At 47.1% G+C, this 12,029-nt stretch overlaps 1 protein-coding gene across 1 annotated transcript in view; it reads right to left on the bottom strand.

Moving 5' to 3' along the window:
• LOC115913765 (receptor-type tyrosine-protein phosphatase V-like) overlaps positions 1 to 12,029 on the bottom strand; it is a 46,422-nt gene that overhangs the window by 14,946 nt on the left and 19,447 nt on the right. Inside the window, 9 exon segments of the mRNA XM_030965995.1 lie at positions 1,810 to 1,903; positions 2,305 to 2,352; positions 3,291 to 3,417; positions 3,782 to 3,849; positions 7,376 to 7,580; positions 7,682 to 7,816; positions 8,561 to 8,839; positions 9,252 to 9,521; positions 10,489 to 10,761. Of these exon segments, the coding sequence (XP_030821855.1) occupies positions 1,810 to 1,903; positions 2,305 to 2,352; positions 3,291 to 3,417; positions 3,782 to 3,849; positions 7,376 to 7,580; positions 7,682 to 7,816; positions 8,561 to 8,839; positions 9,252 to 9,521; positions 10,489 to 10,761 (1,499 nt within the window).

Raw genomic sequence — 12,029 nt, forward strand, 5'->3', positions numbered from 1 at the left:
AGCACAAATATTCCTCTGGAGAGCTCCTGGTCAGCTCAGCTCCCTGCTCATGGTCTGTCTGGAGGGTGAAGAGGATTATCCTCACACAGAGAGCTGCTCCTCTCCCCCCTCACATGGCCAGTGCACTCTGAGCCATGGTGGCTTTTCCCACTGTTTTTTCCAACAGCACTGCTCGTATTTAAAAGAAAAGCCCAAGAACAAGTACGGGGGAAAAAAGCCTTGGAAATCTACCACAGAGATGGGCGACCAGCCCTGGAGAGGAGCACTCTGCATGAGCCACTGAGTGCAGAAACCAAATGTCATCTCTAGGAGGTGTCACTGACATATTTTCTGAAAAATTCCTTTGCCAGGATTTCTTCTCTTGGGAAGCTTCAGCTTCTCTATGATTTGCTCCTCTGGAATGCGTTTGGAGAAATGTTTACCCAGCATGTGAATTGTTTTTAATTAATGGCCAATCACAGCCAGCTGTGTCAGACTCTGAGTCTGTCACAAGATTTTATTATTCATTCTTTGTGAGCCTTCTGATGTCTCCTTTCTCTTTCTTTAGTATAGTTGTAGTATATTGTAGGAGTGCCAGGGGGTAGGATGGTGGGGATGGATGGAGACGAGAGATCTCTGCAGCCAGGGCTTGGAACTTGTGGGTTACTGCAAAGGGCCTGGGTGCAGGGCCCTGCTGGGAGCTGCCAGCCACAGCTGGAGCAGGACTGAGAGAAGTAAAGAGAGAGGTAAAGAGAGAGAAGGCAAGAGCGTGGTAAAGAGAATGAGAGAGTAAAAGAGAGGGTTAGAGAGTAAGAGAGTGAGGTTCCCGTTACAACACAATAAATCTTCTTCTGTGCTGAATATTCTAATTCTCACTAACCAATCTAGTACAAGATACAAATCCTATAGCATTTGCATACAGCCTATAAGAATCATTACATTACCACACTGTGTTACATTTTAAACCCCAAAAACTCCTCTTTGGGCCCCTTCTGCCAAGCTGGTAGGATCTGCTCTGACCCTTGGGCCTGTCTGCAAGCAGAGGGTGTTGTTCCATCAAAAGGGGATCACCTTCAGCTGGCCACACCATTGTTTTCCAGTTGTTCAGTGACTGAGGGATCTCAAAGCTTGCTTTCATTTCAATCTCACTTATAGTTTCTATATTCTCCAAATCTTTTGCCAGGCAATCATATTTATAAGGCTTTCCTGTCTCATCTTCCCCAACAGTATATCATTTTCACATAATAAATATAATATAATATAATATAATATAATATAATATAATATAATATAATATAATATAATATAATATAATATAATATAATATAATATAATAATAAACCAGCCTTCTGAGAACTTGGGAGTCAGATTCTCATCTCTCACCTCATCCTGGGGACCTGTGGTGATGTTTGCAGGGGTCCCAGGACGAGGGAAGAGATGAGAATCATGACTCTATGTTTCAGAAGGCTGATTTATTATTTTATGATATATATTATATTAAAAGAAAATGACATTTTTCTATACTAAAAGAATAGAAGAAAGGATTTCATCAGAAGGCTTGCAAGGAATAGAAAAGAATGATAACAAAAGCTCATGACTCTCAGAGAGTCCAAGCCAGCTGACTGTGATTGGCCATTAATTAGAATGGGGACAACATGGACTAATCAAAGATGGACTTGTTGCATTCCACAGCAGCAGATAATTATCGTTTTTCTTTTCCTCTGAGGTTTCTCAGCTTCTCAGGAGAAAAATCTTGGCAAAAGGATTTTTCAGAAAATATCACGGCAACGGGGACCCACAAATACCACCACAAGGAGGGTCTCATCTCACCTCAAACTCCTGGAAAAAAGCATGGTTAGCACTTGCTGTCTTCATCTCATAGTACTGCTTGAAGTTCTGCAGGGGGACTGGCCGGTGGACGTTTCTGCAGGAAATGAAGTCCAGAGGAAAACTTGCCTTAGTTCCTGGGAGGCCTGGCCAGGCTGCCAGGGGCCACTGGGCAGCCCTGCTGGGACACCTGGAGGCACACAGGGGGTTCACAGCCACCTCACTGCCCAGGGAAGGCCCAACAGCTTAAATATTGGAGGGATTTCAAGGTGATGAGAATATTCTCCTGATGCAGGAACTCACAGAGGAGGTGCGGACAATGCAGTGACTTGGAATGGAGCTGGGCGGTAAATACTGAACTTGGGAAAGGCTGGTTTATAAAATAACTGAGGGGAGGACACATTTGGACATTTTCTAAGCCAAACATGAAAAAGGAAGTAGGTAAAGGCCAGTGGGAGCTGCAGTGGGGCCATACAGAGGGCAGACTGCAGCACTCACCTCAGGCTGTAGGTCACCATCTCCTGGGTTGGGCTGCTCTTCTTGGTTCTAGAATCAAAGCACAGGGTTGGGGAATAATGTGTTCTTACTCTATGATTTAGAAGGCTGAATAATTCCTTTATTAAGCTATTCTATATTACACTAATATTATACTAAATTACATATTGAAGATATATTATACTAAAGAATATTACCCCCAACACAATTACACACACAGTCAAAACCTCCTTCTTAATCAGCCTAATCCCAATAACAATCTACATCCACTCCGGAACAGAAAGCCTCACCTCCTTCTGAGAATAAAAATTCATTATAAACTTCAAAATCCCCATCAGCCTAAAAACAGACTTCTACTCCCTTACCTTCTTCCCCATTGCACTGTTCGTATCATGACCTATCCTACATTTTGCAACGTGAATTGAAATAAAGAATAATTGAATAAAGAAATACTAAAGAAAAACCTGTGACTATGTCCAGACAGTCGTGACACACATAGATTTAATTAGTCAAGGAATTAAAACAACTTTCACTAGTGTCTAATTAACAAATCACTTGGAGTAAATAATCTCTATAACACATTCCACATGTGCAAAACAACAAAACCAGTAAATAAAGAATTGTTTTCTCTTCTTCTTTGAGCTTCTCACTACCTTTCCCAGAGAGAAATCCCTAAAAACTTGCGCCTGCTGCTCTCTGTGAGGAGAGCTGTGGTTACACACAGGAGCTGTTACTTTGCCTGCAGTGCAGAGATTGATGCCATGAGGTATTGTGGACCACTGCCTTGCACACCTGTAGGGTTTTGTGACCTAACTGCATATGGGCAGCTCCTCTCTCCCCTCTTCCTTTGGATTCTGAGCTTTCCAGGCACAATTCCACTAGCCCACGTGCTAGTTTGTCCAAGTCTCCTTTTACACCCTCTCCCTGCTCTCCTCCAGGCTTGGCACTGAAGCTTGGGTATCAACAGGGAAGATATGGCTCATGCTCACCTCCTTGCTTTGAGCTGTTTCCAGTAAACCAGAGCAAAAACAGCTGCAAGTGTCAGAAGAAAGCCCACAATGATTCCAGCAATTATTGGCATTGAGAGTGGAGCTGTGTCTGCACTGGATCCAGCAGCTGGAATTGAAAGGAGAGAGTATAGAGAGAAGAATCAGTAAAAAAGTTTTTTATTATGAGGGTTGTGAGGCCCTGGGACAGATTTCCAGAGCAGCTGTGGTTGCCCCATCCTTGGAAGTGTCCAAAGCATGGCAGGACAGGGCTTGGAGCACCCCAGGATAGTGGAAGGTGTCCCTGCACATGGCAGGGGGTGCAACTATATGAGCTTTAAGGTCCCTTCCAACCCAAACAATTTTATAATTCTATGATATATGGCTGTATTTATTCTATTTATTCTATTTACTATAGCCTATGAGCTCCCTCTGGCTGCTCATTACCTCTAAGCTGCACAGCCAGGTAGGGAGGATGCTACTCTCCAGCTTACCTGAGAACATGGTGAATGTCACAGCAGGGGCTACTGGGTCATATTTGGTGAAGGCAGCAATGCTGAACCTAAAGAAAAAGCAGAGAATCAGGACAGCCTGAGCTGGGCACAGCACCCAGAACCCAGCACCCAGGGGGACAGAACTGCTGCCTGGATAAAGCTGGTTTTTTGTTATGGATTTAGGGAAAGTGTGGAAATGGTCTTCCCTCCCTTTTCTGCCTCTTGAACCAGTTTGTTCCACTTGGGAAAGCATGAGAAATTGTTCAGAAAGCACAAATGGGAAGCAGCTCTCCTCCAAAAGGTTATCAGCAGAGAAAGGTAGTCTGGTCTCTTACAGGACACAAAAAATTAAAACCACATAGTTCATGTCAGCTGGTTAGCAGGGTTGAAAGGGAAGAGCTGAGCCCTGTTTGACATTTCAGCTGGAAGGGCCATGTCAGGACCCAGGACATCCCTCTGGCTGTCCTGAGCAGCCAAGACCCCTGCCAGAGGGCTCAGAGACCCTGGCACAGAGCCCAAAACACCTGTGGGTTTGATTATGACCCATGGAGCAAGTTAACAACCTTAGAGGAAGATCTGCAAGCCATGAAAATTAAGTAGAATGATAGTGAATTTATCACAAGGTGAAAAAGTAGATTTTGGGGTTTTTAGAATGGGGGTTCAGGAGGCAAGATGGAGGAATCTGGGCATGTCCAGCCTTTCTCCTTCTTCTTCTTGGCCTCCATCTTCTGCTGTGATGTTGGCACTTACAGATTGGTTTAGAGTAGAAGCTCACTGTCTAACATAGGTGATAGGTATTGGGAAGCAATTGTAAATATTGTACGTGTAGTTTTTAGTATAAAGACATAACACTGCCCTGGGGGCAGGCAGAGTGCCTGGAACTGTCCTGCTGGATGGACCTCTGCAGGGCAGGAGAAAGAATTTTTTGGATCAGGAACCATAAACAACCTTGAGACCAAGAAATGAAGAGCCCTGACTCCTTCTTCGAGCACTGGCTGGGCAAAGAGACTTTCCAACACATCTTGGGGTCACTCAGAGCAGTGAGAGATCCTGACAGGGCCAGACCTGCCCAGACCCCTCCCTGCACACACACAAGTGGCTGCTGCATCCTCATCCCCTCCTGGTAGCAGGCACACCAGTGCCCACAGCTCTCTGACTTTCCTCCAAAGCTTTCAAAGGCAGCACAGGATTTTAGCAGCCAAGGGTTTGTTGCCTGTGTGTGGGTACCCACACCTGGCTGCCAGGGCACAGACCTCCTCTGAAAATGAGCTTGCAGATGCCAAGGCATGAAAGATGGTAAATAACTCACTGAAAGACAGGAAACAAGAACAGAAATTCTGAGTGGGAATGAGCTGTCAGCTTTTCACCACCCTAACAATCATTAATTCAGCAGCACAGTCTACTGTGGATATTTAGGTCAGATATTTAGGCTGAGTGTTCTATGTATTGAGGATATTTAAGATATTTAGGTCAGCTATTTAGGATATTTAGGTCAAGTGCTGTTTGTACTGAGAATATTTATGTTTTTAGGGCAGCCAAACTGAAAGAAAGCAGTGGTGTAAAAGTAAGAAAGCTGCGGTGTCCAGTCCTGAATAACTGGACAGTTCAGTACATGTTGTTGACTCATGGGATGGAATCATGGCAGGTGGATTAATGACAGGGCCTGGTGGCCCTAAAAAGCTGCTCCCCTGAGGGAGGTCCCTGCTGGAGTGAGAAGTTCAAGTAGGTGGGGCAGGTGCAGAGCCTGTGCCTGGCTCATCAGTGCCTGGTGCTGCTGCTGGAGCCCCTCGAGGCTGCTGACAGCCCTCAGCCCGAGATCTCTGCTCCCTCCCATCCCAGCTGACCCCTCTCTACCCCTGCAGAGCCAAGGCTGAGGGCTGAACCAGCAAACCTTGCCCTGAGAATGAGGCATGAGCAAAACATAACAGACAGATTGGATGGGGTCAGTCTCCAGGCTTCTGAAACTGTGCTGGTTTGAAAAGGAAGTGAGTTTTTTGGGAGATCTCTTCTGAGATCCCTGCCAGCCCAGGGACCCGGGATGGACACAGGATGGGAGTGCACTGTCAGCCATTCTCCTGCCAGGCAGGATCACACAGCACAGCAGAACTGCTCTCTGCTCTCCATGGCCCCACTCTGGCTGGAATTCCCCAGGCAATGGCTCTCTGGAAATTCCTCCCTTTTTTTTTCCCCTGGGAAAAAAAACCATTTCCCACCCTCTGGGTGTTATCACCAACCTGGGCCAGTGCTGCCTTAACCAGCAGTTTAAGAGCCTCTGTTTGGCATAGGTGTATAATATAAAATATTAAATTAAATAAATATATTATTAAATAAATATTATTAAAGAAATATCTTATTAAATGTTGTATTAAATAAATATTATATTAAGTGAATATATAATTAAATAACTGTTATATTAAGTAAATATAAACAAAGTCACAATCAGGTAAAGTTTTCCAGGTCTGCACACAGGAACAGTAGTGAGAATGGGGAAGGGAAGGGAAGGAAGGGAAGGGAAGGGAAGGGAAGGGAAGGGAAGGGAAGGGAAGGGAAGGGAAGGGAAGGGAAGGGAAGGAAGGGAAGGGAAGGGAAGGGAAGGGAAGGGAAGGGAAGGGAAGGAAGGGAAGGGAAGGGAAGGGAAGGGAAGGGAAGGGAAGGGAAGGGAAGGGAAGGGAAGGGAAGGGAAGGGAAGGGAAGGGAAGGGAAGGGAAGGGCCAGCAGGTCCAACACCCACTCACCACAAAACATACAGGCAAATTTAATTCTGCCTTTATTCCCAGGAATAGGGAAAGGGAAGCTCTCTCATGCACACACTCTCCCACAGATTTTCATTCTCTTTTCCTAATGCTCTCAATGGTTTTATCACCATCAGCCATCCTTGCTGCAAGTTTCTTTAAAGTGAAATGGGATAAGCTTTGAGACTGGGGGATCAGAGAAATGCCTGTGGATGTGGTCCCCATTTGATGAAACTGTGAGCTGCTAAATTAACAGGACTGACTAAAGATACCATTCCTTGTTAGCAGTGGAAAACCTGGTTTTCCATCAGCAGGTTTAAAGGTACCCTACAAGAAAATAAGTACCTCCATGTTCCTGGATCCTATTCACTGTCAAATATGACTCTGAACTTATGACTGTTGGATCCATGTGTGTGTCTCATGGGGAGCTCAGACCTCAGCCTGAGCATTTGCTAACCCCAACCTCTGGACCTCCCACTGAGTGGGCACCACTGAACTGTTTCCAAATCACTTTCATTTTTGCACTGTCTGCACATGGTTCTGAGTCACAAACGAAGGTCCTACAAATTACAGCTTCTGTTTTAGTTCCTGTTCTGAGGCTGGACATCTGCTCAGCTCCTGAGACAACACACACAGCCCTTGGCAGCCTCAGCTTTCCCTCTCCCTGCCCACTATGCTGCCAAATACTCTCTGCATGCCAGCCCTGCCTTCCTCAAATGCTGCTTGGTGGAAAACCCTTGGGGATTTGGGGGTGTGAAGCTTAGGTGACATCCAGGGAGCTGGTGGCATTCCTGCAGGGACACGTGCAGTCCTTTTTCTCCTCCAGCCCCTTCCCCTCAGGAGGGATGCTGACACCTCTCACCTGTACTGCTCGTTGGCTTTCAGCTTCCCATTGCAGGTGGCCCTGGACTGGCCACACTCCTCTGTCCCCACGGGCACCCTCCAGGTGTTGGGGGAGCTCCTCTGATGGAAGGGGTTGGGAAGGAGCACTGCCAGGTAGGAGTCCTCTGTCCCATAGTAGTGGTCGTACCACGTGCTGGACATGATCTCCTGGGTGGGCCTCAGCACTGCGGGGGAATGTGCAAGGTGACAGTGACCAAAGGGACATCCAGGGCTCCTGCTGCCCTCCAGGGAGCCAGCACAGCCTGGGACATGCAGGGACACTTACGTGACCCGTTGGTGGTGGCAATGACACCGTAGTACTCGATCTGGCCGTTCTCCTCGCTGAACAGCTCCGGTGAGATAATGACTGTGGAACTGGCCTCCACTGGGAACACCTCTGCACGCAGGGGAGGGGGCAGGGCTGGAAGAACAACCAGCAGGCACAAAGTGTCAGGGTGTCCCTGCTCCCAGACCCCCCCTGCTCAGCCTGTGATGGTCCCAGCAGCACAGCCAGAGCCCTGACCCACTGCAGGGCAGGGCAGCCCCGTGGGGCTCCCAGGCACCCCAAAGAGCCCCCAGCTCCGAGCAGCAACACCAGGTGCTTCCTCCTGGGGTCTCCTGGGCTGCTTCCCTGTGGAAAGATGTCACAGACATCTTTTATGAAAAATCCTTTCCTTAGTATTTTTCCCTCCTGAGAAGCTGAGAGGCTTCAGGAACAAAATATAAACAATGGTTATCTGCTGCTGTGGAATGCAACAGGTGCATCTGTGATTAATCTCATGCGGTTGTTTCTAATTAATGGCCAATCACATCCCAGCTGGCTCGGAGTCTCTGTCTGAGCCACAAGCCTTTGTTATCATTCTTTCTTTTTCTATTCTTAGGAAGGGATGAGGATCAGCCTGGTTTGTCATGTACACATTGCGGGGTGCCAAGGGGTCTGCCAAGACAAGGAAGGGAGAATGAAATCTGCCTGCACATTCTCTTTCTATTCTTCTTTCTATTCATCCTCCTGATGAAATCCTTTCTTCTATTCTTTTGGTATAGTTTTAATATAATATATATCATAAAATAATAAATCAAGCCTTCTGAAACCTGGAGTCAGATCCTCGTCTCTTCCCTCATCCTCAGACCCCTGTGAACACGGTCACAGAAAGAAGGGACTCACGCTCCACTGCTGTGCTGCAGAGCAGAGTCACAGCCTGGCTCCTCAGGGTGTTCATGCCCACGGTGCTCACAAGGATTTGGTAGGAGGAGTTTGGCTCCAGCCCCTCCAGACTGGCCTCGCTTGAAGGGATGCTCATGGTAAGCCTGGAGGTGGGGGGTCCTTCAGAAAGTCTCTCTGTCACCACCTCATAAGCTTCCACATCTCCAGGAGAGCTTGTCCAGTTCAAGTAAAGGCTCCTTGACTCTGGTAGGCACTGCACATCTTTCACTGGATCTGGCTCTGCAAAGGAGACAGGGCAGGCTCTGGATCAGAGAAATCCCAACCCCTGCCCCTGCCAGCAGCTGCTCCCCAGGCCAGTGAGATGAGCACAGCTGGACACCTGCAGTCTGGGAGCTTGCTGTGCCATGGGCCACAGGACAGTGGGAATGGGCAGGGCCTGAGCTCACATCTGACAGGAGACATTGACAGGGGAGATCTGCAAAGCCTGCTCTGCTCCACAGGAAGCCAGGAGATCTCTGTGGTGGGGCTAGCTCAGGGAGCCAATGGCTACCAGAGGGTCACCTTGCTGGCTTTCCCCATCTCCCACCACAAGACCTCCCATGCCTCTGTTCACACTCCAGACTTGAGGCCCCCCAGGTGTTTCTCCCTCTCCCATCCTGCCCCCTCCCTCCCCGTGGCAGTGTGTACCCACCCACGGGCACTGCCAAGGGCTTGGTGCTGCTCCAGTAGGGCCCAGCCACGCAGCTCAAGGACACAGAGTAGTTCCTGCCTGGGATCAGCCCCTGGAGGAGGTGCTGGACTTGTCCTCTGGCCAGGGAGTGCCTCCAGGGCAGGGAGCTGTTCCGGGGGTCCCGCAGCCACAGCTGGCACTCGTCCTGCTGGCCAGGGACACTGCCCCAGGAGATCAGCATGGTGCTGTTCCCTTCAGCCACCGCCGAGAGATTCTGGGGAACTGAGGGGGCTGCAACAAAAACCACACCAGGAGCAGTTACTGGTATGCATGTGCTCTCTTCTGTTCCTCAGAGACACAAGGAGGACATGGGTGACACAAGGAGGCTCCACATGTCCAGTGATAACATTGCCAGAAATGACCTTTAAATGGCAGCTGAAGGACATACAGAGTGAGGAGTGAGAGGAGATGGATTCTTCTTCCTGCTAATTAGCAAGTTTCATTAGAAACCTGCCCCAAGGGCTCTGCACATGACTCCCTGCACCCTGCCAGGGGATGGCTGAGCGTGGGAGCAGGGACCACTGGATTCCCCAAGCAAAGTATGGGGACTGTGGGGACGAGCACATGAAAAGGCTTATTGTGCTTATCTGCATTTCCACATTCCATAAAAAGAAAAAAAAGCCCATCCTCCCCTTATACCCCATGCCAGCAATTCTCTGAGTGCCTGGAAAAAATGCAGCAGGAATGGTGGGGTGTCCCCCCCAGCTTTGAGGCCTCACAGTCCCCCAGGCTGTGGGTGTCATCTACCAGAGCAGCACTGCTGTGCTCTTGTTCAGTCACCCGTGCCTGGAGGAGCCAGTGGGGCCATGGACTACCTCCTGGAACAGCACTGGTGGCTGCCAGGCCCTGCCACAGGCAGCAGGACTGCCCTGCCACACTCTCCTGCCCACCAGGGCTTGTCCAGCCCATGGTCCCACAGCTACACTGGTACCTCCCACCCCACCTCATCCCATCCCTGGAAATATCCAAGGTCAGTTTAGACAAGGCTCTGAGCAACCTGATCTAGCTGAAGATGTCCCTGCCACTAGCAGGGGGTTGGACTAGATGGCCTTTGAAAGGTCCCTTCCAACCCAAACCATTCCCTGACCCCACAGCTCTCTGGCTGAGTCTCTGCCCCTCCCACCACAGGCGCTGAGCCCACCCAGCTGGGAAGGCTGAGCCTCGTGCAGGATGCAGAATCTCCAGCTCTGACACTTACTTGTCCAGTCACTGATGTTCCCTGCCGAGGCTGCATAGGGCCCTGCCATGGACACCACCTCCAGCAGGTATTTGTGTCCTGGAGCCAGGCCAGAAAAGGTGAATTTGCTGGTGCCTTTCCCAACAGAGACATTGGCTGCCACAATGCCTGAGCCCGAGTGGTACAGGAGGAGCCTGTAACCGTCCTGTCCTTGGGGCTCAGCTCTCCAGGATGCACTCAGCCTGTTGGGATAGCCCTGGTTTGTCATGTACACACTGCGGGGCGCCAAGGGGTCTGCCAAGACAGCATGGGACAAATGTCAGCAAAGGGACCCAGGACACTGCCTGGGGCTCCTCATAGTGCCATCAGAAGGGATCCACCACATTTAATTCTCTAAGAAAATTAACTATGCATTTTAGAGTATTTTACATGCATTTTACTTATTTCTCTAAGAAAATTAACTATGTATTTTACAGTAATTTACATGTATTTTATTTATTTCTCTAAGAAAATTAACTATGTATTCTACAGTCTAGATAAATAACTTTTAACAAGATTTAGGATAATTTATGTTAAACGGCACTTAAACATAGAATGAATAAACTTTAGTCACAAAGAATAATAAACTTAATTTTAATAGAATATTAAAGTGATAAAATGTAACTCAAGTTTAAGTACTTAAGTACTTAAACTTAAATATAATGAAACTTAATCTTATTAACATTCAACTTATTAAAGGTTATTATTTATAAATGTTTTAACTTATTTTTATATTATTAACACAAAAGGTATTAAAATCTAGATAAAATAAATAATATATATATTAGAAGATCTTTATATCAAACAGCACTTAAACTTAGAATGAGTAAACTTTAACCACAAAGAATAATAAAATTAATTTTAATAGAACAGTAAAGTGATAAAATGTAACTCAAGAGTACTTAAACTAAAAAAAGTAAAAATATTATAAAAATTTATAATTAAAAAATTAAATTTTTATAAAAAAAAAAAAAAAAAAAAAAAAAAAAAAAAAAAAAAAAAAAAAAAAAAACAAAGAATTAATAAACTTAAAGTATAAAGTACGAAACTTAATCTTATTAACATTTTATTATTATTTATAAATGTTTTAACTTATTTTTATATTATTAACACAAAATGTATTAAAATCTAAATAAAATAAATAAAATAAATATATATCAGAAGATCTTTTAGATGGACAGCACCCTTAGCCTCCACTGTGTGGCTCCACCCACCAGCCCAGAGGCAGCTGAAGGCTTCTGCAAAGTTCTCTGTGCTTGTCTGAGCAGGGACAGCCCTGAGCAGGGAGGGCTGAGGAGGGAACACAAAGCCAGCCTGGGGACAGGGGAAGGTGAACTCCCCACTGCTGCTCCCTCCTGCCTGGCTCTGCCCTGAAGCATGGCTCTGGAGCTCCAGCTGCCCTCCCCCAGGCTGGTGGAGCTGATCACAGAATCACAGAATCACAGAATCATGAGGCTGGAAGAGACCTCTAAGATCATCGAGTCCAACCTATGCCCTAACACCTCAACCAGACTATAGCCCCA

This window comes from Camarhynchus parvulus, chromosome 26 (genome assembly GCF_901933205.1).
Source record: "Camarhynchus parvulus chromosome 26, STF_HiC, whole genome shotgun sequence".
Taxonomy (NCBI): Eukaryota; Metazoa; Chordata; class Aves; order Passeriformes; family Thraupidae; genus Camarhynchus; species Camarhynchus parvulus.